The 25026-nt window shown below is 46.3% G+C and overlaps 6 protein-coding genes across 6 annotated transcripts; 3 read left to right on the top strand and 3 right to left on the bottom strand.

Moving 5' to 3' along the window:
• Positions 1-4167: 4167 nt before the first annotated feature.
• Positions 4168-4809, bottom strand: LAJ45_06168 (uncharacterized protein; the record flags this gene model as incomplete). Its single annotated transcript, XM_046115735.1, has 1 exon — positions 4168-4809. One exon carries the CDS (start codon positions 4807-4809, stop codon positions 4168-4170), a length of 642 nt encoding a protein of 213 aa, XP_045970844.1.
• A 1137-nt stretch (positions 4810-5946) lies between these two features.
• On the bottom strand, positions 5947-6825 carry LAJ45_06167 (uncharacterized protein; the record flags this gene model as incomplete). The annotated part of the gene is made up of 2 exons (XM_046115734.1): positions 5947-6541; positions 6602-6825. The coding sequence occupies 2 exons, from the start codon at positions 6823-6825 to the stop codon at positions 5947-5949; spliced, it is 819 nt and encodes a 272-aa protein (XP_045970843.1).
• Positions 6826-8938: 2113 nt separating this feature from the next.
• LAJ45_06166 (uncharacterized protein) lies at positions 8939-10416 on the top strand (the record flags this gene model as incomplete). Its single annotated transcript, XM_046115733.1, has 2 exons — positions 8939-9046; positions 9520-10416. 2 exons carry the CDS (start codon positions 8939-8941, stop codon positions 10414-10416), a joined length of 1005 nt encoding a protein of 334 aa, XP_045970842.1.
• A 313-nt stretch (positions 10417-10729) lies between these two features.
• Positions 10730-11113, top strand: LAJ45_06165 (uncharacterized protein; the record flags this gene model as incomplete). The annotated part of the gene is made up of 1 exon (XM_046115732.1): positions 10730-11113. One exon carries the CDS (start codon positions 10730-10732, stop codon positions 11111-11113), a length of 384 nt encoding a protein of 127 aa, XP_045970841.1.
• A 10098-nt stretch (positions 11114-21211) lies between these two features.
• LAJ45_06164 (uncharacterized protein) lies at positions 21212-21646 on the bottom strand (the record flags this gene model as incomplete). Its single annotated transcript, XM_046115731.1, has 2 exons — positions 21212-21504; positions 21562-21646. 2 exons carry the CDS (start codon positions 21644-21646, stop codon positions 21212-21214), a joined length of 378 nt encoding a protein of 125 aa, XP_045970840.1.
• A 1487-nt stretch (positions 21647-23133) lies between these two features.
• Positions 23134-23496, top strand: LAJ45_06163 (uncharacterized protein; the record flags this gene model as incomplete). Its single annotated transcript, XM_046115730.1, has 1 exon — positions 23134-23496. The coding sequence occupies one exon, from the start codon at positions 23134-23136 to the stop codon at positions 23494-23496; it is 363 nt and encodes a 120-aa protein (XP_045970839.1).
• Between the last annotated feature and the right edge of the window lie 1530 nt (positions 23497-25026).

Below are 25026 nucleotides of genomic sequence, written 5' to 3'. Positions count from 1 at the left end.
GGCTATGAGGGGTGCCCTCCTCGCACCTGTCCGCACCACCGGTGACCCCGCCCCCCCACCGATCGCTAGCTCCGCCTCCTCCGAGTCGGGTTTTCACTAGTCCCGGGCTTGATGAATGGCCCCTGCCCGGGACCACTTAATGTTTTTCCTTTGTCTGCGTTCTCTATCTCTGGCTTCTCGGTATCGTCTGTGGAGGATAAATTGGATGGTGATCATTTTGTTGCTTCTTGTAAAATTGTAAACAATAAAATTCCCATTCAAACCTACGCATTGATTGATACCGGTTGCTCCGGGTTCGCATTCATTGATGAGACATTCGCGCGCCATAACAACTTCCCTCTACTCCCACTCAAATCACCTCGCACCCTTGAAGTCATAGACGGCCGACCCATATCTTCTGGTCAAATCACCCACCTATGCTACTTGCCTATGTCCATCGGGGACCACTGTGAAACCGTCCCTTTCTTCGTCACCAAACTCGGCTCTTACCCCCTTGTACTAGGAATCCCCTGGCTCCAGCTGCATGACGCCACTCTACGGTTTAAGGAGAACACCATACAGTTTGAGTCAGAATATTGCAAGCGCAAGTGCAACGCCTCCAAGAAAGCCGCGCCCGTCAAAGCAGTCACTCCGCCACCCCGCTTCCACCTCGTCAGCTCCGCCGCCCTCTGCCGCTTCGCTCGAAGGGATAAACTTCAGATCTTTAGCGTAACCATGGAGGAAATTGATCAAGCTATCGACAAAACCCCGAAGGACGACTGGAGAATCAAGATACCAACGCAATACCAAAGGTTCTACTGTATGTTTGACGAAGACCTCGCTAATGAAATGCCACCACGACGGCCATATGACCATAAGATACCGCTCAAAAAAGGGAAAGAACCACCGTTTGGTCCGCTATACGGCATGTCCCGCGACGAGTTGATCGTTCTCAAGAAGTACATACAGGATAACTTGGAGAAAGGTTCCATACGAGCCAGCTCCTCCCCTGCCGGTGCCCCTGTCCTATTTGTTAAAAAGGCTGATGGAACTCTGCGTCTTTGCGTTGACTATCGTGGCCTAAACGAACTAACGATAAAGAATCGGTATCCCCTACCCCTTATCCGGGAAACACTCGACCGACTGTCCAAGGCCAAATGGTACACCAAGCTGGACCTTCGCCAGGGGTACAACCAGATCCGAATGGCCGAAGGCGAAGAATGGAAGACAGCGTTCCGCACCCGATACGGTCACTTTGAATACACGGTCATGCCCTTCGGACTCACCAACGCGCCGGCTACATTCCAACACTTTATCAATGACTGCGTCCGCGAGTACCTCGATATGTTCTGTACAGCCTATCTTGACGACATCTTGATTTATAGCGACACCCTCGAAGAACACCAAGTCCACGTTGAGAAAGTCCTCGAAGCCTTGAAAGCCAACGGGATACTGCTGAAACCGGAGAAATGCGAATTCCACACACAAAGCACCACCTACCTCGGCCTCATTATCGAACCCAATGGCATCCGAATGGACCCCAAGAAAGTGGATACAGTTCAGAATTGGACAGTGCCCAAGACAGTTAAAGACGTACAAGCATTCCTCGGATTCGCCAACTTCTACCGCCGGTTCATATACGGGTTCTCCAAGCTTGCCGCACCACTGAGTGGACTGACGAAGAAAGATAAAGCATGGGCATGGACAAATGAAGCGCAAGCCGCATTTAACGCCCTCAAGGAAGCATTCACTACCGCCCCTATTCTTGCCCACTTTGATCCCGAGAAAGAAATCATTGTGGAAACTGACGCTTCAGACTACGTCTCCGCTGGCATACTCTCCCAATACGATGATAACCATATCCTTCGCCCTGTTGCTTACTTCTCCAAGAAACACTCCCCCGCCGAGTGTAACTATGAGATCTACGATAAAGAACTGTTGGCAATCATCCGAGCATTCGAAGAATGGCGCCCGGAACTCGAGGGAGCCGCACACCCAATCGCTGTCATATCGGACCACAAGAACCTCGAGTACTTCATGAGCACTAAACAGCTTAACCGAAGGCAAGCGCGCTGGGCCGAATATCTTTCACGATTCAACTTCGTTATCAAATACCGACCGGGGAAGCAAGGCGGGAAACCAGATGCACTAACAAGGAGATCAGGAGATCTCCCTGGAGAGGGGGATGAAAGACAGTTGCACCAGAGTCAGGTCGTGCTAAAAAGGGAAAACGTGGAAACTAAGCTAAGTTTGTTGGCGGGTTCTTTATCAAACGAACCTGCTGGAAAGAACGCCTCACTGGATACATTATTTAATGAAGGATATAAAGCTGACCCATTCCCGGAAGAGATATTGAAAATGCGAAACAAAGGCAAACGACAATCGAAGGATATCTCACTCGCCGAATGCACCGAGAACGAAGGACGACTACTTTACCGAGGTAATCTATATGTCCCTGAGTACGACCCCCTGAAACTCCAAATCCTCAAGCTTTACCACGACGCCCCTTCTGCTGTACACCCCGGACGTGAAAAGACATTCGAACTCATCAGCAGGGACTACTACTGGCCCCGCATGCGGAATTACATTGGCCGCTACATCCGGAACTGTCACACCTGTCGGCGAAGTAAACCAAGCACCCATGGAAAACTCGGTGTACTCCGACCTCTGCCCATACCCGAACAACCCTGGCAGGAAGTATCAATGGACTTCGTTACTGGACTACCGGAAAGTGAGGCGTACGATGCAATCATGGTAATCGTAGACCGACTGACAAAGATGCGACACCTCCTACCCTGCAATACAACCGTCAACGCTGAAGATGTCGCTCAACTGTACCTGCGAAACGTCTGGAAACTCCACGGCCTTCCTACGCATATCACCTCGGACCGTGGCACACAATTCACTGCCAAATTCTGGAAAGAACTGTGCAAACATCTCGGGATCGAAGCGAGAATGTCCACTGCCTTCCACCCAGAAACCGACGGCCAAACCGAAAGGCTCAACACGGTAATGGAGCAATACCTACGAGGCTATGTGTCCTATCAACAGGATGATTGGGTCAAGTGGCTCCCTATGGCCGAGTTCTCCGCTAACAATCAAGTCTCCGCCTCCACTAAAGCTACACCCTTCTTCGCGAATTCCGGCTTCCACCCTCGGTTCACAGTAACGATCAAGCCACCCGATAAGACACCACCTAGCCTCGATGCCAAAGACTTCGCCAGAAAGATGTTGGAACTACACGAATACCTACGCACCAATATCCGAACGGCACAAGATCAGCAAGAGCAGGCCACCAACGCGAAACGAACCCCCGCACCCCAATACAACGTCGGCGACATGGTCTTTGTATCTGCCAAAAATATCCGCACCACCCGCAACTCGAGGAAGCTCGACTGGAAGAAGCTCGGACCATTCCCCATCAAGGCAGTCATCTCCCCATACGCCTACCGAGTCGACCTTCCCCGGAGCATGAAGATGCACCCTGTCTTCCATGTCTCGCTATTGGACCCCGCCGCACAGGACCCCATACCAGGGCAGGTACAACCACCCCCGCCGCCCGTTATCGTCGAACAGGAGGAAGAATATGAGGTTGAGGAGATTCTGGATTCACGGAAAACAAGGAATAACGGCCTACAATACTTAGTCAAGTGGACAGGGTACACTGACCCTACCTGGGAACCCGCCGCCTACCACAACGACACCGCCGCAGTCGATGTCTTTCATACACAATACCCTGAGAAACCGGGGCCGCTCGAGATGGAGGTTAAGACTCAGGCTCGCAGGAGCTCGCGCTTAAAGGGGGGGGCTACTTTCACGGATCGGTTGATGGAGTCGCTAGGTCTCGAAGAGTCGGATTAGTCAGGAGGTTTCTATCGCGTTCTATGGGTTTCTGTTCGGTTGCGTGGTGTGAGTCATTCGGGATTAGTCATCGTAGGATTTCCTTGAGTATATTAGAGGGCTCTCCCTCGCCTCGTTCCTGTTTTCCTTTCTTCTCCTTTCCTCACGCAACGTCTTCTGTATTTCCTTACCATAACCATTGTCCGCACCTGGCATATCATACCAGGTAGGACCACATACATATATATACGCTGGTTCTCAATACATACGCCTTTACTTCTCTTCTTTACGAAGACCTTCACGCCTCGTTTGACCTCGCTTGACCCCGCTCGACTAACTCGACAGCTTCTACTGTCGCCAATCGTACCCTGCGGAATACTTGCTATCACCGTCCCTTGAGATTCTCCTACTGTTTGTGTCCCTTGTCTTGTTCTGTTCTTTGAGCTTTCTGCACTCCTTGTACTCATAGCCCTGGTACAGTTGGTTCCTTTTCTTGCACCAGGTGCATTCTTTGCCGTTTGGTGTGGGGGTATTTCTGGTGTGAAGTACCCTGTTGTTGCCGGTGAGACGGCTATGCTCTTGTAGGTTTTGTAGCCGTTGGCGTACATCTTCGTATGTAACATCCTGTTTGGTCTGGATGTTATCGACGATGTTGCTCATCGACTTTGGCAGTGAGGCAAGTAGTAATGCTGCCATCGCTTCGTTGGATTTGGTGAGGGGTAGCAGAGCCTGAGCGAGTTTGTGGTCGCCGCTCTGACACCTGGTCTTAAGAGTGTTCCAGTTTGTGTTGAAGGTCTCGAGATGCTCGGTTAGGTTACCGTTGTCTTGCATCTTTGTGTCTAGAACACGGCTGAGGAGTGTGATCATCGTGTTTGGGGATACGCGATCGTAGAGGTCTTTAAGCGCCTTCCATCCATGGTAGCCATTTTCGGCGGAGACGACTGTTGGTTGTATGTCTTCGGCTACAGCTCCGATGAGAAGGCTGTGCATTTGTTTTCGGGTCTTTTTGATTTCGGCCTTGGTGAGGTCTGTGTCATCTTCTGTGGGGTTTTCGATGCTCAATCCTTCCTACCAGTCTGCTGCATCGAATGTAATCCTCCAGGCAGACGCCCAAGTTTGGTAGTTGGATCGTCCATTTAGTTTTGGGAGTCCATCAAACTTGATCCGAATGTTACTGGTGCTCGTGTTGTCTGATGACTTAACCTCCTCGGCTTTGGATGATTTTGCAGCGTCAGACTTGATGTTGTATGAAGTGTAATTGAGTTAAGCGAGGTGGCAAGTGGTGTACGGATTTTATTTGGCAAAACCCGGGCTCATAACCTGAAGTTTGGAGTGTAGCAGAAAATGACTTGAATGTGGTTTGAACACGTAACCTTGAGGGAGTATGTGTTTTTGTAGTGCGAAGAAGATACTATTGTGCCGCTGAAGTTCCAGCGACAATGTGGGCGTTTGAGCGTTTTATATATACAGATATTCTAACACCACGTGATCCCCTGATTACAAAATCCCTGACACTGCGCCTTGTCTGAATCCCTGTTCCTTCTATGAGTCATCCCTTATACATGAGTAATTCCATACATAATCGATGTCACAATGCACTATTTCTACACTAACTCTGTCGCAAAACACGGCGTGGTCTCTCGATCGCCATGAATGTCACGCGAGATATCAACGATATGGACAATTTTTCCTGACTTGATAGGTCTGCCGTCTATGACGTCTACATGGCGGGGTATTTTAAGGGAGGTCATGGTAAGATTGTTGTGGCTTGCGAAAGATTCATCAATGAAAGCATATCCTGATGCTCCGGTATCAATAAGGGCGTAGGTGGGTATAAAAGAATTTTTGTTCTGCGAAATCGAACAAGTTACTGCAAATTGGTTCCCACCCACTTTCTCCTCTGATATCGAAAAACCAGAAACACACATCCTAGTAAAATCTTTAAATAGTCCCTGCGCTAAGCCACTTAGTGCAGAGACAAATCTTTTGCTGACTCCTTATCACTTCCATCGTTTTCCTCCACTCTCAATGACCCTCCCCTCATCACCGGTCTCCTTGGTTGATTTCCAGTTGCCGTCGCTTGGGGTAATCTCTAACCATATGTCCGACAACTCCGCAATAGAAACATCAACCCTCAGCTAAGCGGGCGTTTCTTTCGGTAGTGGTGGGGCGACGAAGTCCTACAGACAAATCCATCGGTACATCACCTCCTGGGCGGAACGAGGGATGGTTCTCAGTGGTAGGTACATTGACCGCCGGGGCGGCAGCACTGGGAGCAGGGACAGGATTCGCTGGTGGGGGACGAGGGGCCGGAGCAGTAGTAGCATTCCAAGGCTTTTTACTTCCTCGCTTAGCTTCTGCCGCTCGACGGCGATTATACAACTGTTGCAAGAGCGTTGGACATGCATCTACCGTAGCAGGGGTTTCATGATGTATCATTGATTCGTCGAGTTCCACATTGATACCTTCCATTAGAGCCTCAATCCGAGAAGCTTCATCCATCTCCGACTCGGCAGCATATCTTTGAAATTCGGTGAAATAATCAGCAAAAGTTCGATTTCGTTGGCGGATGTTCCTGAGATTCCTCCTAGCCGTACACATTCGATCAGGGTCCCCGAACGCAGTATCTAGAATTTCATAAAACCGTAACATGGAAGGCAAAGCAATTCCTTCTTCCCCGACGTATTGTAGGAACTGATTAGCGGCAACACTCTCCAGTCGACTGAATGCTTAGAATAGCTTAGACTGTACTGTGGGGAAGTGGTGGCCATTTCCCAATAACTTGACCCTCATCTGTTGCTTGAATAGGTGTAATCTTTCTCGATCACGATCTCCCCTAAACACCTCTGGATCTGGAAGCTTCTCGGACCTTTGGGTAATAGCCGTAACGGGCAGTACTGGGGGCACAGGTGGGGCATTATCGCCCTCAATCGGTTTTTCATCAGGGGCAACCACTTCCACAGCAACCCGTTGAGTTCGAGTAGCAGCAAGGTCACGCTCAAACATTTCTCTTGCATTTCCAGCCTCCCTTTCTACCTCCTGTAAGTCTGGTACGTACTGAGCAAGACCGTGTTGGGCCCGTTGGAGAAGTGCATAAGCTTCTATTCCGACATTATTATCGACATCTGGGTGTTCTTGAAAGAAGGTTTGAAAGGCGTCGCTTAGTTACTGATAATCAACAGGGACGTGTTCCGAAATTGTAAACTATAGTATTGTATTGATTGGCGATAGAAGACACAACCAAGTGTAACTGGGGTCTATTGGCGTAGAGACTATAGTGCCAAGGAATACAACCGAGGTGAAGGTGTAGCAGTAGGTATTCTTGGCTATGGACTATGGGGCGGCTCTACTTGGTATGACAAACCAGTTGAACCCTATGATGACACGTAGAACAAACATAGTATTCATGGAGTAAATACAGGTTGGATTGGATTTTATATTGCATAGAAGCACAGAGCTTATCGCACGCCTACACTACCGCCAAAGACAAAAGAAAAAGTACGTACGAACATCGCGCGACATGGTGTATATGAACAGAAACTAAGCGACGAACAAAGTAACAACACTACAGGAGAATGAAATCCCAAAAGCTTCTCTGTCAAACCACATAGAGTCAATCGTCTATATACCCGTTCACCATAAACCAGTATCATTCCCAATGCCAAAAGGGAAGTACTGTACGAAGGCAACGCGAAAGATCGCCGAAACATCAGGTGCGAAAGCGTAGGGAGGAGGGTGTCGATGGGATCCCTGGGAGTCTGCTCGTCAGGCAGCAGGAAGTTAAGGTAGGAATGGTACAGAGGCCAAGTATAGATGGGGTGAGCGTGAGCCGCTACCTGTTGGTGGTTTCTACAGTGGTGACCTTCGAACTCGATTTCCGTATTATATGGGGTTGTCGCAATCGTAAGTGCCGACCGTGTCTTCATGGGGTGTCCTCGGTTGTCATGCCGGGCCGATGGGGTTGGGTGAGCGGGGAAGCCAACTCGGTTGAATGGGTTGCCTGCCTGGGGCCGTAAAGCGGGGTAAGGCCCAACGAAGGGACTTCGCGTAAGGTGAGAAACGGATGTTTCGCGACCGTGAGGTCGCTAACACAGTAGGTTATTGTAGGCCTTGGCAATGGGTCTGTGCTGACCTCCAGACAATTGACAGAGTGCCAATACGACGTAGAGAGGGGTAGCCTCGAAGGGTTGGTCGTTTTGGTGTCGCGATCGGGGGCGCCGACGGGTTGGAGGAGGGGTAAGAAGAAGGACGAGTCCTAGTGAAAGGCTTCAACTCGGTAGATAGGGGGCCGTCGTGTTCAGGGCCTGAAGCAATTCGAGAATCAGGATATCGAAACGGGATGGGGATCCCCCCGTACCCTAAGTGGTCGGGCTCGGTAAGATACAGGCGGTTGCATGAAGAGAAAAAGAAAGAAAGGAAAACATGAAAAGGCACGAGACCACGCCCCCTTATATATCCAACTCCTAGTCCGTTGATGACTAATGCCCCGCGTAATGGAAACCGAAAGAACATAACAGAAACCCCATTACAAATCCTATTCTAACTGCGCAATACCTCCTCTTCACGTTCCAATCTATCGCCTTAGCCAAATCATAATATTGACATTACAGATATTGCCATAACTGCAAGTTTGCATGCAATTAATGAACTAGACAAAAAAAATAAAAAAATAAAAAAATAGGCCATCTGTCTTGATAGTGATTGGAGTGGCTTGGCGCTACTAACTGCATTCGGCTGCAGACTCGACTCTAACATTTACAAATCCAGGGCCGTTTATCGAGTCAATATAGTTCATATCTAAGCACCCTTGCAACGAGATCTGAGAAGTAGCCGTATCCAAAGAAACCAATTGCAACCTTCGCCCTTTAAGCAAGAAATTTCACCAGCTAGAAATGGATACACCTGTCTTCTAGTCTACCACTCAGAAGAAAATAGATCATGATAGGACAAAGATGAGGCTTTTGAATTGAGGGTTAACACTTTAAAAGACTCATACTCTCCATGGGATGTCTAACAAATAAAATACGAATCAGAGACAGTAGGACATATTTATATCTCATCTTATTGGAGTGTTTAAGCTCACCTCTTTTTTTGTTGAGAAAATAAGTACCAAGAAGATATGCCTACTAAAGCTGACGAGGTTATGACCAGACTTAGGATCAATCTGAGCAGGATCTGGCTTCAATATTTCCTCTACCATGCACTTGGCTCCATATTTTATCAAAAGGTTGAGTGAGCTTAAATACTCTATTGTACATTTCATAAACAAGACTACAGAGATCGATGCGAGCTACGCAAAGAAGATACAGTACGATACCAGTCCTGAACGTCAGGCTCAAACAGATTTCCACAACCTTTTCATTCTGAGTTGATACACAAGATATTAAATGTCAAATTATTGTTATTTATCTACTATTCAACAACTATACACAAATTCAGCTCTCCAAAGGATCATTTTTGATTGCTGTTCTGGTACCCGTGATGGTGTGGAGGGCTTTGTGATTCCGAGCCTGACACTCACGACTGGCATTATAGTGTACCGGGGGTTATGGGTTGGTCTGAAAAACCCTTTTTTGGCATATGATTGGTTGAAGCTGCAGAAAATAATATTTGGCACCAGTAAAAGTACTTGAATAGGCTGCCCCACATGTGTTGCAACGCAACCTCCGAGAGCACAATTTTACTGCCGTTTACACCTAGCTTCATCTTGAGGAGGTTATCAAGAGCGTTGAGAATGCTATATCAGCAACACCGCTAGACTACCCTGATCGTTCAGTATGGTTGAGCAACCTTAGTGACGCACTCAAAACCGGGTATGACCAAGTAGGAGACCTCAAGGACCTTGAGCACGCCATCAAATGGGACAAGGAGGCTATCGCAACAACACCGGAAAACCACCCTAATCGTGAACGATTATTGAATAATCTGAGCAATAAGATGGCGAAAAGGTATTATCAATCAGGACAGCAAAATCTACAGGACCTTCAGCAGGCCATTGAGTGGGGTGAGAAGGCAGTCGAAATGACCACAAACGATGACCTCCATCTTGCCGGAAGGTTGTATAATCTAGCGGTTATGCTCACTTCACGATATAACCAGTCAAAATCGGTTCGAGATTTTTATCACATTCTTCGTCTTTCCTATGCAGCTTGGCACTCCCATATCGCGAAACCGGCTATACGTATTCAAACAGCTCGTGAAGCAGCTTTGCTTCTTGCTGCAAGCAAGATATGGCAGGAGTCAAGTGCACTTCTCGAGGGCGCCGTCAGAATGCTTCCCAACCTAAGCTCAAGATCGTTGAGGAGAGAAGGTCAAGAGCATCACTTGTCTCAGTTTAGTAATCTTATAGCTGAGAGTATCTCTTTCACTTTCCAGGCGGGCTCAGAGGCCTCTCACTGCCTTAGGTTATTGGAACTTGTTCGAGGCATTATTATGGGCGTTGCTATTGATAGCAAAACTGACCTTTCGGAACTACAGTTGAAGCATCTGAAGGAACTTGACACATTTCAACGGCTTTGTATACAGCTTGACTCCAAATCTAAGAATGACCTCACCCAAGCGCTATACTTATCAGTTGAGAAACCAGAGAATGGGTGAGATTCTTCTGTGGATGTGGAATACGGCAGTAGAGCCAATCCTCAAATCATTGAACCTGGGAACCGACTTACGCCGAATTTGGTGGATCGGGGTGGGGCCCCTCGCTGTAGAACTTTCCCATTCTGCTGGCCACCATTCCTGTGGCTCGACATGCAACACTAAAAGTCAGGCCATTTCGTCATATATTTCAACGATCAAAGCGCTTTAATACGCTCGCCAAAAGAATCTGGAGCTCCTCAGCAATGCAGACCCTCGCCTTCTTCCTGTCAACATGCTCACCACTCCCGGCCAAAGTCCTCTCCATAATTCAACAATGGAAGCTGCTGATATTGCAAATATCGTGAAGGGAAAAGCGAGTACAACTCAATTGGAGCAACCAAGTACAGCTCAGGTCCTCAACGAACTTCCATCATACCATGTTATCCATTTCGCCTGCCATGGAGTGTCTGACCCAGAGAGTCCCTCAGATAGACATTTACTTCTTTGTAAAAATGATGGCTCTGAGTCGGGAACACTCGCGGTCAATAAATTAATTGTTGGGGCGATCTCGAACACGAAATTTCAACATTCGCAGATAGCATATTTTTCAGCCTGCAGCACGGCAGAGAACTCCTCGACTACATTGGCCGACGAATCAAAATATATTGCCAGTGGCTTTCAGCTGTCCGGATTTAGCCATGTGCTTGCGATGCAGTGAATATCAAACGACTCCGCCTGCCGATAAGTTGCGGGGAACTTTTATTGAATACTATTTAGTGACCAGCCTAATGCGAGCTATCAGGGCCATCGGAAGGTTAGTTTTGCATTCCATCATGCTATCAAGAGATTGCGGGCCCAGTGCCTTAGCCAACCTATCAAATGGGCATGCTATATTCATACGGGGGCATGAATTAAGGTACTTTCCTTGTTCTATTCTTCCTAACTTAACTGATTATGTGATTATAGTCCCTTTTGTGTTAATTATGAATCCTTGCTTCACCTGCTGTGGATAGTCTTCTGGTCTTGTCAAGGGTTGGCTTATTCCATGTCTAAAAATTTCTTTTTTATCTTCTCCCTAAAATCAGTTTGAATATTATCTAAGGAGCTCCAGAAACTCTCCAGCCCAATCTTTGTACAGTAGAAAATTATATAATCATGAAGGAAGAAGCGACTTTCCTCAGTATTTTTTTACCTTTTTGCACAAGAAGGCCCCAGACATACCAGCTCTATATCGAGTTACCGAGTTTCTTCTCAGTATTACTAGTAAGATATCCCTTGGCTGGTAGCTGCTACCTCATCAACTGAATCTTAATGGCTGTAATAAAGTGGAGGGGTGTGGCGGGTGGTCAACCATAATCCTACGCAATCAGGGAAGTCAACGAGACTCAACCCGTATTAGAAAGTTGATAATTGAGGGACGCAGAAATTAATAAGCATTGGTATTAAAGGTATGAGATGCCTTCAGAATACCTCGTAGCCGATCTATCGTTCCTTAACTCACTCATCCGGAATGCTAGCGACGTGAGAGATTACGGCGGACTGGTCACTGCAGTCAGCCGTAATTCGCACCCAAAAATAAAAGAAAAAGCTCAAAAACAAAATCGAAGCACAGGATAAAATGAAAAACAATATCAAAAGCCAAAAGCAAATTCACTGATTTCCTTTCTTATTTCTCTTTCAGTCCCCTCATCCCCACTAACTCCTCTGTCTCGTTACTCTTTGCCCACCACTTCTGCTCTTTTGAAAATGTGTCTTTTTCGCTCAAACTATCTCTATATAGCCGATCCCCAGGTCCAATTGTCTCCTTCAGGGTATAACAATTACTGAAGTGATAGCAGGCCCCTAGGAGATTCCTATTCAAGCCTTCTTGGCACCGCTGTCAGTGGACGATCTGAGAGAATGTGGCTTACAGTTTCGCCTCTAGTACCACAATAATATTTGGTGAGTTGCTTCCCTTTCATTTTGCGGAAACAAACCTTCTCTAGGTATAGTAGAAACAAAAATAAAGGAAATGGTATCATGCAATCTACTCTAAATCTATGGGTAGAATAAAATACATTTATATATCTAAGGTTTTGGTCCCCGGATGTCCATTTAGTTTTGTTAACAGTGACATTGAGTTAGAAACCCTAACCCTGGAGGACTGACCCATCATTGGTCCCAGAGAGACAGATCTAGGCCATTAATGCATTTACATAGATGCTATGCGAATTCAAGAGCCAACACTCCTCCTCCTCCTCCTCCTCCTCCAGCGTTCGAATGCCCCGTTCGCTTTAACTCCCAACATGATACCTTCTTACCATAGAAATATCTCCGCAGGGCGCAGCGGGTGGGTACAGTTCCGGGATTGTGTAAACTTCTTGTGCAATGGAGAAGGTACCGGGAAGCTTCCATCTAGGTATGTACACTTTTTTTACGAAACATATTCCGCTCATACCTAAAAGTAGGGAGAACGAGGTACAAAACCGAGATATGATACCATAATACCTCGCATTAGCCCCCGGGGGGGGTTTCAGCTGCTCTATAATTCGTATCACCGTGATCATGACCAACTGTGTTATCTGTCACTGATTAGAAATAGGTTTTATCACCATTGTCTGAGAGTAAAGGGGGTTGGTAGTAATGCCATGTACCCAGAAGTGGGTTGCGATGGGGGCGGTGGGTGAGCCACCGGTTGGCAACAGAGCTAAACGAAATGGTTGGGAGTAGAGAAAGTATGTAGGAGAAGTGAAGTGATTGAGCGTGTTGGTTTATTCTAGCTAAAGGAGAATGCCCCGTATTTATACTAATGAGAGGGAGTACAAAAGAGATACAATGAGCCAAAACGTATGAGTGAGAGAATGACTAATAGGAAAGTGAGTCATGAGTGAGTCATACTTCGATGACAAATACTATAATGAAATAATGAGAATCCTCCAATACTATGAAACGTGCCGAGCGCCCTATTTCAAGAGGTAGCTAACTTGATCGGTCAGAGCCTTGTGCTTGGTGCGAGTGATATTTTGTGATTTCTCTAACGGAATATACGGGCTGGAATGAAAGGCGTCAATGTCAAAAGCTAAGCTATTTTCTGAGCATGAGTGCATGTTAGAAGGACAGGTTGTTGTGGAATTTGGCGGTTGTCCTGTCAAGTCCGTTGTGCTGAAGCAACAACGTGGTGGTATGCTGGGGCAACACATCAGATCTGGCTATATACGCCATAGAGCTGGTAAAGGCAGAGTCAGTATATATAGGGCGAATGGCTTTCGAATAAGCTCGCTCAGTCGGAGGTTTTCGCGCGAGTTATCTCGAGTAATTCGCAGTGGAGAGGGGGATGGGGGTTCAATGATTCCGTCAAGTATTCGTCAAGGACATTATCATTATATATTGTGGTAACGATGCGCTTGGCAGATGTCACGGGTTCAGGGGGTGGGTGGCGTTGTAGTCATTCGGGAGTTTACTCGGTCGGTCAAGGTTCACTCGGTCAGAGTGTAGAAATAGGGCATTGCGACATCGGTTATGTATGGAATTACTCATGTATAAGGGATGACTCATAGAAGGAACAGGGATTCAGACAAGGCGCAGTGTCAGGGATTATGTAATCAGGGGATCACGTGGTGTTAGAATATCTGTATATATAAAACGCTCAAACGCCGACATTGTCGCTGGAACTTCAGCGGCACAATAGTATCTTCTTCGCACTACAAAAACAAATACTCCCTCAAGGTTACGTGTTCAAACCACATTCAAGTCATTTTCTGCTACACTCCAAACTTCAGGTTATGAGCCCGGGTTTTGCCAAATAAAATCCGTACACCACTTGCCACCTCGCTTAACTCAATTACACTTCATACAACATCAAGTCTGACGCTGCAAAATCATCCAAAGCCGAGGAGGTTAAGTCATCAGACAACACGAGCACCAGTAACATTCGGATCAAGTTTGATGGACTCCCAAAACTAAATGGACGATCCAACTACCAAACTTGGGCGTCTGCCTGGAGGATTACATTCGATGCAGCAGACTGGTAGGAAGGATTGAGCATCGAAAACCCCACAGAAGATGACACAGACCTCACCAAGGCCGAAATCAAAAAGACCCGAAAACAAATGCACAGCCTTCTCATCGGAGCTGTAGCCGAAGACATACAACCAACAGTCGTCTCCGCCGAAAATGGCTACCATGGATGGAAGGCGCTTAAAGACCTCTACGATCGCGTATCCCCAAACACGATGATCACACTCCTCAGCCGTGTTCTAGACACAAAGATGCAAGACAACGGTAACCTAACCGAGCATCTCGAGACCTTCAACACAAACTGGAACACTCTTAAGACCAGGTGTCAGAGCGGCGACCACAAACTCGCTCAGGCTCTGCTACCCCTCACCAAATCCAACGAAGCGATGGCAGCATTACTACTTGCCTCACTGCCAAAGTCGATGAGCAACATCGTCGATAACATCCAGACCAAACAGGATGTTACATACGAAGATGTACGCCAACGGCTACAAAACCTACAAGAGCATAGCCGTCTCACCGGCAACAACAGGGTACTTCACACCAGAAATACCCCCACACCAAACGGCAAAGAATGCACCTGGTGCAAGAAAAGGAACCAACTGTACCAGGGCTATGAGTACAAGGAGTGCAGAAAGCTCAAAGAACAGAACAAGACAAGGGACACAAACAGTAGGAGAACAGGCAGGGATAATTGGGCATCGGTAGTTATCAACGAATAATCCACAACAGTATGCATGGTACGCACTGACACCTCACCTTCTCTGCCCCTTACCTGGATCCTTGACTCTGGAACTACTTCTTACGTAACTCCTTTCAAAGACCAACTCTTCAACATCCGACCTCAAACCAGCACAGTCCGAACAGCCAACGGCACCACCCACACTGTCACCGGATTGGGAAGTGCTAGTTTCAAATGTTACCTTCCCAATGGAGATAGATCCACCGTTGTCCTCACCGACGTGCTGCTGGTCCCAACCATGGGAAATGTGGGATTGGTCTCAGAAACCGTACTCGACAAAAAGGAGTTTAGAACAAAGTCAGGAGGAGGAAACAAATTGGTCACGAAAGAAAAGAAAGGAATAATTTGTGCGAAATTGGATAAGAGACTTTGGAATGTACAAGTAGTTAGCAATACAGTTCGCTCGACCACTTACTCTGAATGGCATCAAGCACTAGGCCACCCTGCGACACTAGAAAACTTGTACGAAGACATCCATAAGCTACCTCCCAAACCAGAAACATTCCACTGCAGTCAATGTGCACTATCAAAAAGTTTATATAAGAAGCCTGCACCAATTGGTACAAGATCCCAGCGAGCATTCGAACTAATCCATTCAGACCTATCTTGAAAATTCGGCACACAATCACAAGGAAAAGCCCTGTACTACATGTCCTTCATTGACGACTATACCCGCATTGCCTGAATATATTTGCTAAAATAGAAAGACGATGTGATAACAGCCATCAAAGACTACGTCACAAAAATCGAGAAACAGTATAATACAACAATACTGAAATTCAGAAGTGACGGTGGTGGTGAATACATCGACAAAGACACAATGTATTACTTCAACCTACAAGGAATAGTCTAAGAACAGACTCCCACATACACTCCTGAATCAAATGGAGTTGCAGAACGATTCAACAGGACGATAACAACAATGGTCAGGTGCATGATCATGGACCATCCTAAATCGTTATGGGGTGAAGCATACCCAACAGCTGTCTAACTTAAAAACAGGCTACCTCACAGTACCCTAAAGGAAAAGACCCCCTTCGAAGCCCTAAAAGGTTCAAAGGCGAGTATCCAACACCTTCAACCATTCGGAAAGAAATGCTACATCCACATCCCAGAAAACTCTAGGCCAGTAGGAAGCAAACTAGCACCCCGAGCACACAAAGGAATCATTGTCGGATACTCAGACAGTAACAAACACTACCGCACCTGTATAGGATCACAAAGTAGGTTAGTTGTAAGTCGAGATGTCACATTCCCCCCTCCTGAATCAGGGGAAGTCACTGTGGAACTCGACTACACCCCTATCCTAAAACCAGAAGCGGCACCTACACCAACAGACGACGGATATGAATCAGAAGACAGGCCTGATCAAGAACCGAATCGTCAGCAATCGAAGAAAACCTTGAAACAGACGCAAGTGGACTGGGGGCCGGGCTTACGAGGCCCACTCCTGGACGCCCCCTCGAACAAAATAATAAACAGGAAGCTAATCAGGAAAACACAGAAACACCTCTCCCAGAACCACCAAATAAATCAAAACCTTAGAAACCAACAACCGAGAAGGAGAAAGAATCTGAAGTCCCGCATCCTGTCACAACAAGAAGATCAAATCGCATCCGTGAAAGAACGGAGAAACAAGCAGCACTTGACATCGAAGGGAAAAGAAAGGAAATCCGACAGAAAATATCGGAATTAGGAAACACCTATGACAAGGAGGTATCAGAAATACTAGCCGACAGAGATATGGACGAACAAACCAAGCAACTAGCGATGGAAGCAGCCAATCTAGACCACAAAAAGGACAAATCAAAGCTCCAAAGCCAGTACGACAACTTGGATCCCACCATCCATCGGGTACACCTAGTAACTGTACCTACCACCTTCAATCAAGCAATGAAAAGCGATGATCAACACCTATGGAAGAAGGCAATACAGACGGAAAAAGACGCCCTCAACAAAGCCCATACCTGGGATATTGTCGACAGACCAACCAACCGAGCAGTAGTCGGAGGAAAATGGGTATTCAAGGTAAAACACAACGCGGACGGAACAATCGAAAGATACAAAGCTAGGTACATCACCAAAGGCTTCACCCAAGTGCAGTATCAAGACTATGATGAGACCTTCGCCCCGGTTGCCCGATACGATTCCCTAAGACTCCTACTTGCACTAGCTGCAAACAACGGTTCTACACCAGAACAAATGGGCGTCAAGTCAGCCTTCCTATATGGTATACTTAAGGAGGAAATCTACATGGAACTACCTGAAGGCTACAGGCAGAACCACAAGGTTTGTAAACTTTGTAAATGCATATATGTACTAAAACAATCACCCCGTGAAAGGTACGCTTGCCTAGCAGACTCCCTTCAACGGAAAAGATTTGTCCCAGCCAAATTTGACTCATGTGTCTTCATAAATAAGAAGCACCAACTATAAATATCGGTCCATATTGACGACATCATGATATCCAGACCCGACACCTCACTCAGAAACGAAATCAGACCACCACAAAAGGCAGATTTCGAATGTACGGATTTCGGTAATGCGAAAGTCCCACTGGGAATAGAAATAACGGGAAAAAGAAATGGTATCACGTTGTCACAACTAGCATACGTCAACAAAATCCTAGACAAAGTTGGAATGAATAACTGCAAACCAGTTGGCACACAACTCGAACCAAATCTGAGCCCTCGGGAAGGAGAACTAGAAGACCAAATCGAGAAACCAACTGAGTATCAATCCATAATTGGATCACTCATGTACGACAGCATAGCAAACAGACCTGATATCACCCATAACGTTACCGCCCTTTCTCAGTACTCCTTATGCCCAACTGAGTACCACCTACAAGCAGCCAAACGAACACTCTGGTACCTCAATGGAACCAAAGACTGGAACCTGTTCTACCCAAAAGGAACCACTAGAACACTTGATGGTTACTCAGACAGTTCCGATGCTTCAGACCTAGATGACAGAAAATCGTTCTCAGGATACGTGTTCAGACTAGGAAAATCAGCTATCAGCTGGAGAAGCCGGAAGCAGAAATCAGTCGCAGTCCCAACAACAGACGCCGAATACATGTCTCTGTCACTTACAGCTCGACAATTGGTATGAATTCGTAATGCCTTATGCGAACTCCAACAACAATACCAATACAACATCCAGGTCGACAAAACAGAGTCTATCGAACTCTGTCGGAACCCACGTATCCATGACCGGTACAAACACATCGACGTTCACTATCACTACACACATGAACAACTCGAAGCCGGAACCTTCAAACTCCTCTATGTCCCAACCGAAGACAATGTTGCAGACATAATAACCAAAGGTCTACCGAAACCAGCTCACCAGAAATTGTCAGAAGTAATACGATGTGGCAAGTGAGGGGAAGTGTAGAAATAGGGGATTGGAACATCGGTTATGTATGGAATTACTCATGTATAAGGGATGACTCATAGAAGGAACAGGGATTCAGACAAGGCTTAGTGTCAGGGATTATTTAATCGGAGGATCGTGTGGTATAAGAATATTTGTATATATAGAGCGTTCAAACGCCCTCATTGTCCCTGGAACCCCAGCAGCGCAATAGTATCTTCTTCGCACTACAACAACACATACTCCCTCAAGGTCACGTGTTCAAACCCCACTCAAGTCATTTTCTCCCAAACTCCAAACTTCACTTGTTAATGGAGTTCAAGCTCTACTTGTCAGCGATACGCTATGAGAAGAGTATGGTCTAATCTTAAAATCTCATGGAGTTATGTTGGATAAGGTGGGGTTGGGTAGGCTATGGATTGAGAGTGTAAGGTTACCATTATGCCTGAAATGCTTACATAATCTCTGCTCAGGACTATTAGTGTAAGCGATGAAACGAAAATGTCAGGTCACACCTATATCCTCCAGCTAGATACTATGAAAAAGACTTGTCTTAATCTTGAAAACTCATAGAGTTATGGTGCATAAAGTAAGGGTACAATTATGTTGCATCCCTATCATCCCCAGCCCCATAGCAACCACCCCCACCAAATAATTTTGAGCACAACAACCACACAAGATATTATTATCAACTTCGGGAATATAATAACTAAGATGTAACTTAGCAATATAGAACCATGAAAATAGTTTTAAATTAAATAGATAATGATTTATAGCCTTTTTGACCATGAAAATGCAAGTCCGGTCCCTATTTGTGCATGTAAAAATTCATTTTAAATTTTCTATATACTTTTAAGCTAATCGTGTATCACCTCCCAAAATTACGAATTTAGCTCTTGAAAACTGGTTGTGTTGTTGCCTACCAGCTTTGGGTGCGTAAAGGTGTAGTTCAGGTGTGGTGAGGTTGCAGTTACCCTACTGCCAAGCCTGTTCCACTTTGTGATTGCTTGGCGCATTTTACATACTAAAATACCGAATTTCAAGCTTGAATAACCTTCTAACCAGGAGAGATATCAAAAATCTGGTTGGTAAATTCTTCCTCATAACTAGTACCCCAACTTTACCAACCGGATCTTTCATAATTTGTTTCGTTGGGAAGTTATTCAACCTCGACCTCGCCCCAATTTTTTGACTACCTTTATGATTGGGCGCACCATACATAATGCATGGTTGGCATAGTTACCCTCCCCGCATCATAGACTCATATACTGCCTCTGGTTAGTCAAGATTTCTATTGTCGCGCAATGAGATAATGCGGGGAATGTTACCTAAACACAGGAGAGGTGGGGGAGCTGTGGGGGAAGATGGAGAAGCGGTGGAGGTGGAGGTGGGGGTCAGCGGGTGGAAGTAATAGGATCGCAGTACTCATTAACAGGAGCTGGCGTTAATTGCAGCTGGCATTGCAGCTGGCGTTAATTGAAGCTGGCATTGGAGCTGGCATCGGAGCTGGAAAGAACTGGATCACTACCGGAGGAGGTGGTCACTGAGCAACGAGATGGCTAAGGCAAAACTAATTGAGGTGGTCAAATACTACACGCAGGTGGGAGAGATCTAAGGTGGGAGGAGACCTCGCGGTCGCGAGGTGGCCCACCCGTAGTATCAAAGTACCTGACACTCGCGAGGAGGGGGATGGGGGCTGAAGGCCCCTCATAAACCTAGATTGAGAATTATACACAGGAGGTGTAATAGGGGAGGCCGAAGGCCTTCCATAATTCTTTGAATACTTGATACCCATACCGCAAAGTACCACTCGCGGTCATGAGGTGGTCCAAGTAATTATATTGGAAAGGTTTATTGAAAGATATCACATACCGCACTATCATTGACATCCCTGCGCCCACAGCACAATAGAACAATACTTGCTCATGGGATTATTGCGGCAGCTCTGTAATGTCGGACATGGCCTTTAAGCCAATACTGTGAGGCCAGTTTGGAGTCACCAGGTCCAATTATAATGTAGGACACTGCAAAGCAATATCCCCCTTGCGGCGATACATACGTGTACCAATAAGCGTTTAATTAAGAGCTCTCTTGTTACATTCTCCTCATGATGTCAGTTCATAACACCTCAGCTTGCTCAATCCCCTTCGGTGTCGTATGATCCTTCCACTGGGTGGAAGAGGGCAATATACCGTTTCCTCAAGCTAGGAAATACCAAGTCAGGAAACCGAGCACTGGTCTTTTTTGGCCCTGACGCTACCCACAGATTGCAGCCCAGCCTGAATGACTATGGAATGATAGGAAACCGTCAACCTCGGAAGAAGTCGCTCATGATTGGTAGGGGGGAATGTTGGAACTTTGATGGCTCTTGAGGTGTCATACTAGACGGACCACGTCAGAAGATAAACTAACACTTACACAGGATACTTAAATCTGTCATTTAGACGGATCCGGGCAGGATTACTGACCGCGATCAGGCCTTCAATCCTGTACTGCCCGCCCTTAGTGAGAATAGTGCCATGTTATCACAGCCACAAGATCACATGAACATACTTTCTGGGCACCTGGAAAACTGGGTGCAATCACTACCCATTACTGCAACAACATAGACCGATTGTGTGAATTTACACTCTGATCTCAGTTATCAATACATTTTCTTTGAGAGATTTTCCTCCTTAATGACATGCCAGGTTTCCTCCTCTAGTCGGCATATTTCCAGCAGAGATACAAAAACCTGCCTCCTCTGTCTTTATTGAGATTGCCAGTGTTCCCATCGCCCATCTCCTCCTCTCTAAGATGGACTGAACTGACCACCCTCATGTCAGAGTTGTTTAAATAGTAGTGAGTATGGATATAGCGGTAAAGTGTCGAACCATCCCCCTTCGATATATCATTCGCTTCCAAGTCTTCGATGAATGAGGTGTGGACGCTGAAGCCACTTGCAGCTTTGCTACGGTCTGTGGTGTATCTTGGGACTAGGTAGACATATTCACCTAGAGATGCAATCAGTATCAGTGGTAAAGTAATGTGCAAAGTAGTCATGAACTCACCGCCAAAACCCTTATTGATATCCTGCTTATCTATTGCTTCGGAACCATCTCCATACACTACCTCAACGCTAGATATATATCGCATATTGGCGTGGTACAACTAGGCTAAGATATCCCTTATAAATATCCGAGGATTGGCGTATATCGTGTGATGTATTAAGTGTTTCAAAGAACCTTCCTATCCGGGGTAGCCAGTGGGGCGTAGAGTTACCCCAATTTCGTATACGATGGTGAAGTAAGGAAGGAAGATGGAGTGTAGGAGATGCGGAGGTGTGGAGGTGAAGAGGTAAGGTGAGGTCGTTGACGAGTTCCCGAAAGCCCATACGGGTAGCAGGAGAAGATGACTTTAATAAACCAGATGTCGCACATCATGGAAGGGTTGTGCAGCTGCTGCGGACACTAATCCCATCCCCCTTCAATCTCCCTTCTTCACCGCACGCCCTACCCCCACTCTTTCTGACACGTCCAGTTATACCTTCGATAAATAGCGCTCTAAAGAGTTGGACGCCTTTAGAACTACATTTGAGGGGACCGTTAATTGCTGCCCCCCGCCCTCCCGGCCATAATAGAAGTAGATAATATAATATGTATAGGAGATTTATTATTTGATAATCGAGATAGGAAGAATTGTCATTACAAGCCACGTAACTTGGGTGAGTAGCATTGATTCACGGCCTAATGGATAAAGAGACTATTAGTCACACCCTCCCCCAAACCTACGTCACCAGTCTCCATTCAACACCTTTTTTTTTTTTGTTTACTTCATTACTCTTTCGCGGCCTCACGGCTATGAAGAGCGCCAGCCAGAAGGTTGACGATGATGTACAGTCACATACATCAAATTCTCGCCGTTCACAACGCAACACCCAACCTCAATTCTCGTTACTCAAAGCGGGGTATTTTCTTGATGGTTGCGAAAATACGTGGCGACTTCTAATCGGTCAATTCGTCTTGCACGTCGGTTGTCGAGGAGAGAGTTTTGATTCTACACCTTTTGTCCTGCCACTCCCATTCTCGCATTGCCCCCGCTAGCCCAGTTATCCCTCGGACAAATGAGACATTGGAAAATCTCTCTCATGCATATATATCATGTGATCTCTATATTTTGGTGAGAAAACGTCCGGGTAAACAACTTGCTGCATTTGCCAGGCTTTATATTACCCTGGTATTCCATATATTTCGCAGCATGCTGCCTTAAGTTCAGTCAATCACTTCCTTTATAGAACACGCTAATGCATGAGAGAGATTTTCCAATGTCCCATTCGCCCAAGGGATAGAACACCATCGATAATAATCGTTTCGGTCAAGGCTAGGCGACCTCCTTCACCGCTCTTCCCCACGGGCTTACTCGTAGACTCGGCGGTGTTAGTATAATGCGGGGTCAGCACCACCACATAAAGATAGCCCAAGGTAAGGATAACTAAATAGCACCACTGCCTCACGGAGCTTAAAGCGAGCATATCCTCATCGAACGATCCTCAAACAGCACAAACGAGCAAATCCAAATAACAGAAACCCACCAGCAAGCCCAAAGGGAGCATATTCAGCGAACACTCCTCAAAGCACGAATTTATGTCTGACTGTGACATCTGTTTAGCGGTGGGTCTGGTTGGTTGGTCGCAGGACTCAATCAGGAGCTCGTTCAGAACTGGCGAGGATATCCAAGCAGCAATCAATGTGCTCAGGGCCCTACCCCACGAACAGCGGATACACTTTCTTGCGGCGTTCGAGCCTATTCGTGTGGTAGACTTCGATGATCAGGGCTGGATTACGCTGGATAATCGTCGTCTCTATATATTCAGATCCCTTCTATTGCCGAGAACGCCCATGTCTATGAGGATCACGACATACGAAGAGGCTCAGGAGCTGAGGTACAAACTCACGACCACGGATGAGGGCGCAACTATTGTTGTTCGATCTAATCGAAATTCCTGATGGTGGGTTCTTTCCAGGTTTTCTCCCGGTGTCCATTCTTACATTCTTCCTAGGGGTGATGGGTGACGTAAAGGTTCATTTGACATCGTTCCCTGTTTGCTTTTTTCGGATTTTCTTGTCTTGCTTTCCGCCTAGCACGTTACTTCAATCTGCGGTGTTTTCTATATAACGGTCATTTTTTAACTTTATTTGATTTTATTCTTGGCTGAGGGTGGGGTTGAGTTCTAGGGGGAGTGTGTTTGACCTTGTCTTTTGATTTTATCCTCTTCTGAAGCGCGTCGCTTCAGGCTGAAGGCTTGGTAAAGTTTGAGGCGGTGGACAAGGGTGGAGGAGGTTGGATGTGTGGCACTAGCCAGGGGTTTGCGGGAACGATGGCATATCATTTCTTCACTTCTTACTACATTTATCTTCTTTCTCTTTTACAGGTTCTCGGGTCGCACTGTGGCTTATGAAGCCGTTGGGATAATGTATTTACGAGATCTTGAATGTGCTCTAAGCCTGGCAATTGATTCCGGATCTTCTATCAACCTCCGAACCACATTTGATAATGTTTTAGGTATTTCGCGAATCCAGGAAATTGCCAAATATTCGGGAAATGCCCAGGCAATCGCCGAAAACTCCATGAGCTTTGGAAATAAATCGACTGATTCCTTTCCTACCAAAGGGGTTTTGGGAAAAGAACCCTTTGATTCATTTCAAGGGAACATTAAGGAGCGAACCTTTTGATGCCAGCATACTTGCCGCAAACATTATACTCATTTCTGATGGGGTGAACTTAGGGTTAAGGTTAGCCCCCCCCATCCCCAAAAACACGGAGACCACTATAGTATGCAGTTCTACGTGCTGTACAGTCTCCTTCACCCATTTCTCCTTTGATATATAGTGGACTTACGGTTGACTTGTTTTTGCCTCCTAGAACAAGCGTGGTGAGGCCTTTGTTTTACCTGTATGGATGCATTGAATCCTGACTGAAAGCAAGTTTCCACCTGCAATACATACAAATTGGCAAGGTTTCACTACTTTCTCATGTATAACTCTCACCTCCACATCCTACACATTCATAGCCTGAGCTTGCACCACCTCTTTGTCAACAAATCCAGATCAGTAAAAAACAATGGAGCCATATATAATTAGCTGTCAACGGTGCACTAATCCCACTAATTTGGGCTCTCCATGCTCCCTGTCGTTTCCACCTACCATGGTTAACCAATCTCTGAGATGACCATTCATGCTTTGTTTATTCTGGTGATCTGAAATACGATATATGCTGTAACCTAGTTCTGATTCCTTGGTCAATGGCGAATGATATCAAATTTGACAGAATATACTGTGAGGATTCCCCCTTTATTATACTCATTTCTGATGGGGTGAACTTAGGGTTAAGGTTAGCCCCCCATCCCCAAAAACACGGAGACCCCTATAGTATGCAGTTCTACGTGCTGTACAGTCCCCTTCACCCACTTCTCCTTTGATATATAGGGGACGTACGGTTGACTTGCTTTTGCCTCCTAGAACAAGCGTCGTGAAGCG

The sequence above is a fragment of the Morchella importuna genome (genome assembly GCF_003444635.1).
Source record: "Morchella importuna strain M04M26 chromosome Unknown Morimp01GS018, whole genome shotgun sequence".
Lineage (NCBI taxonomy): Eukaryota > Fungi > Ascomycota > Pezizomycetes > Pezizales > Morchellaceae > Morchella > Morchella importuna.
The sequence above is the reverse complement of the archived record's forward strand: the minus strand, read 5'-3'. Positions and strand labels throughout refer to the sequence as shown.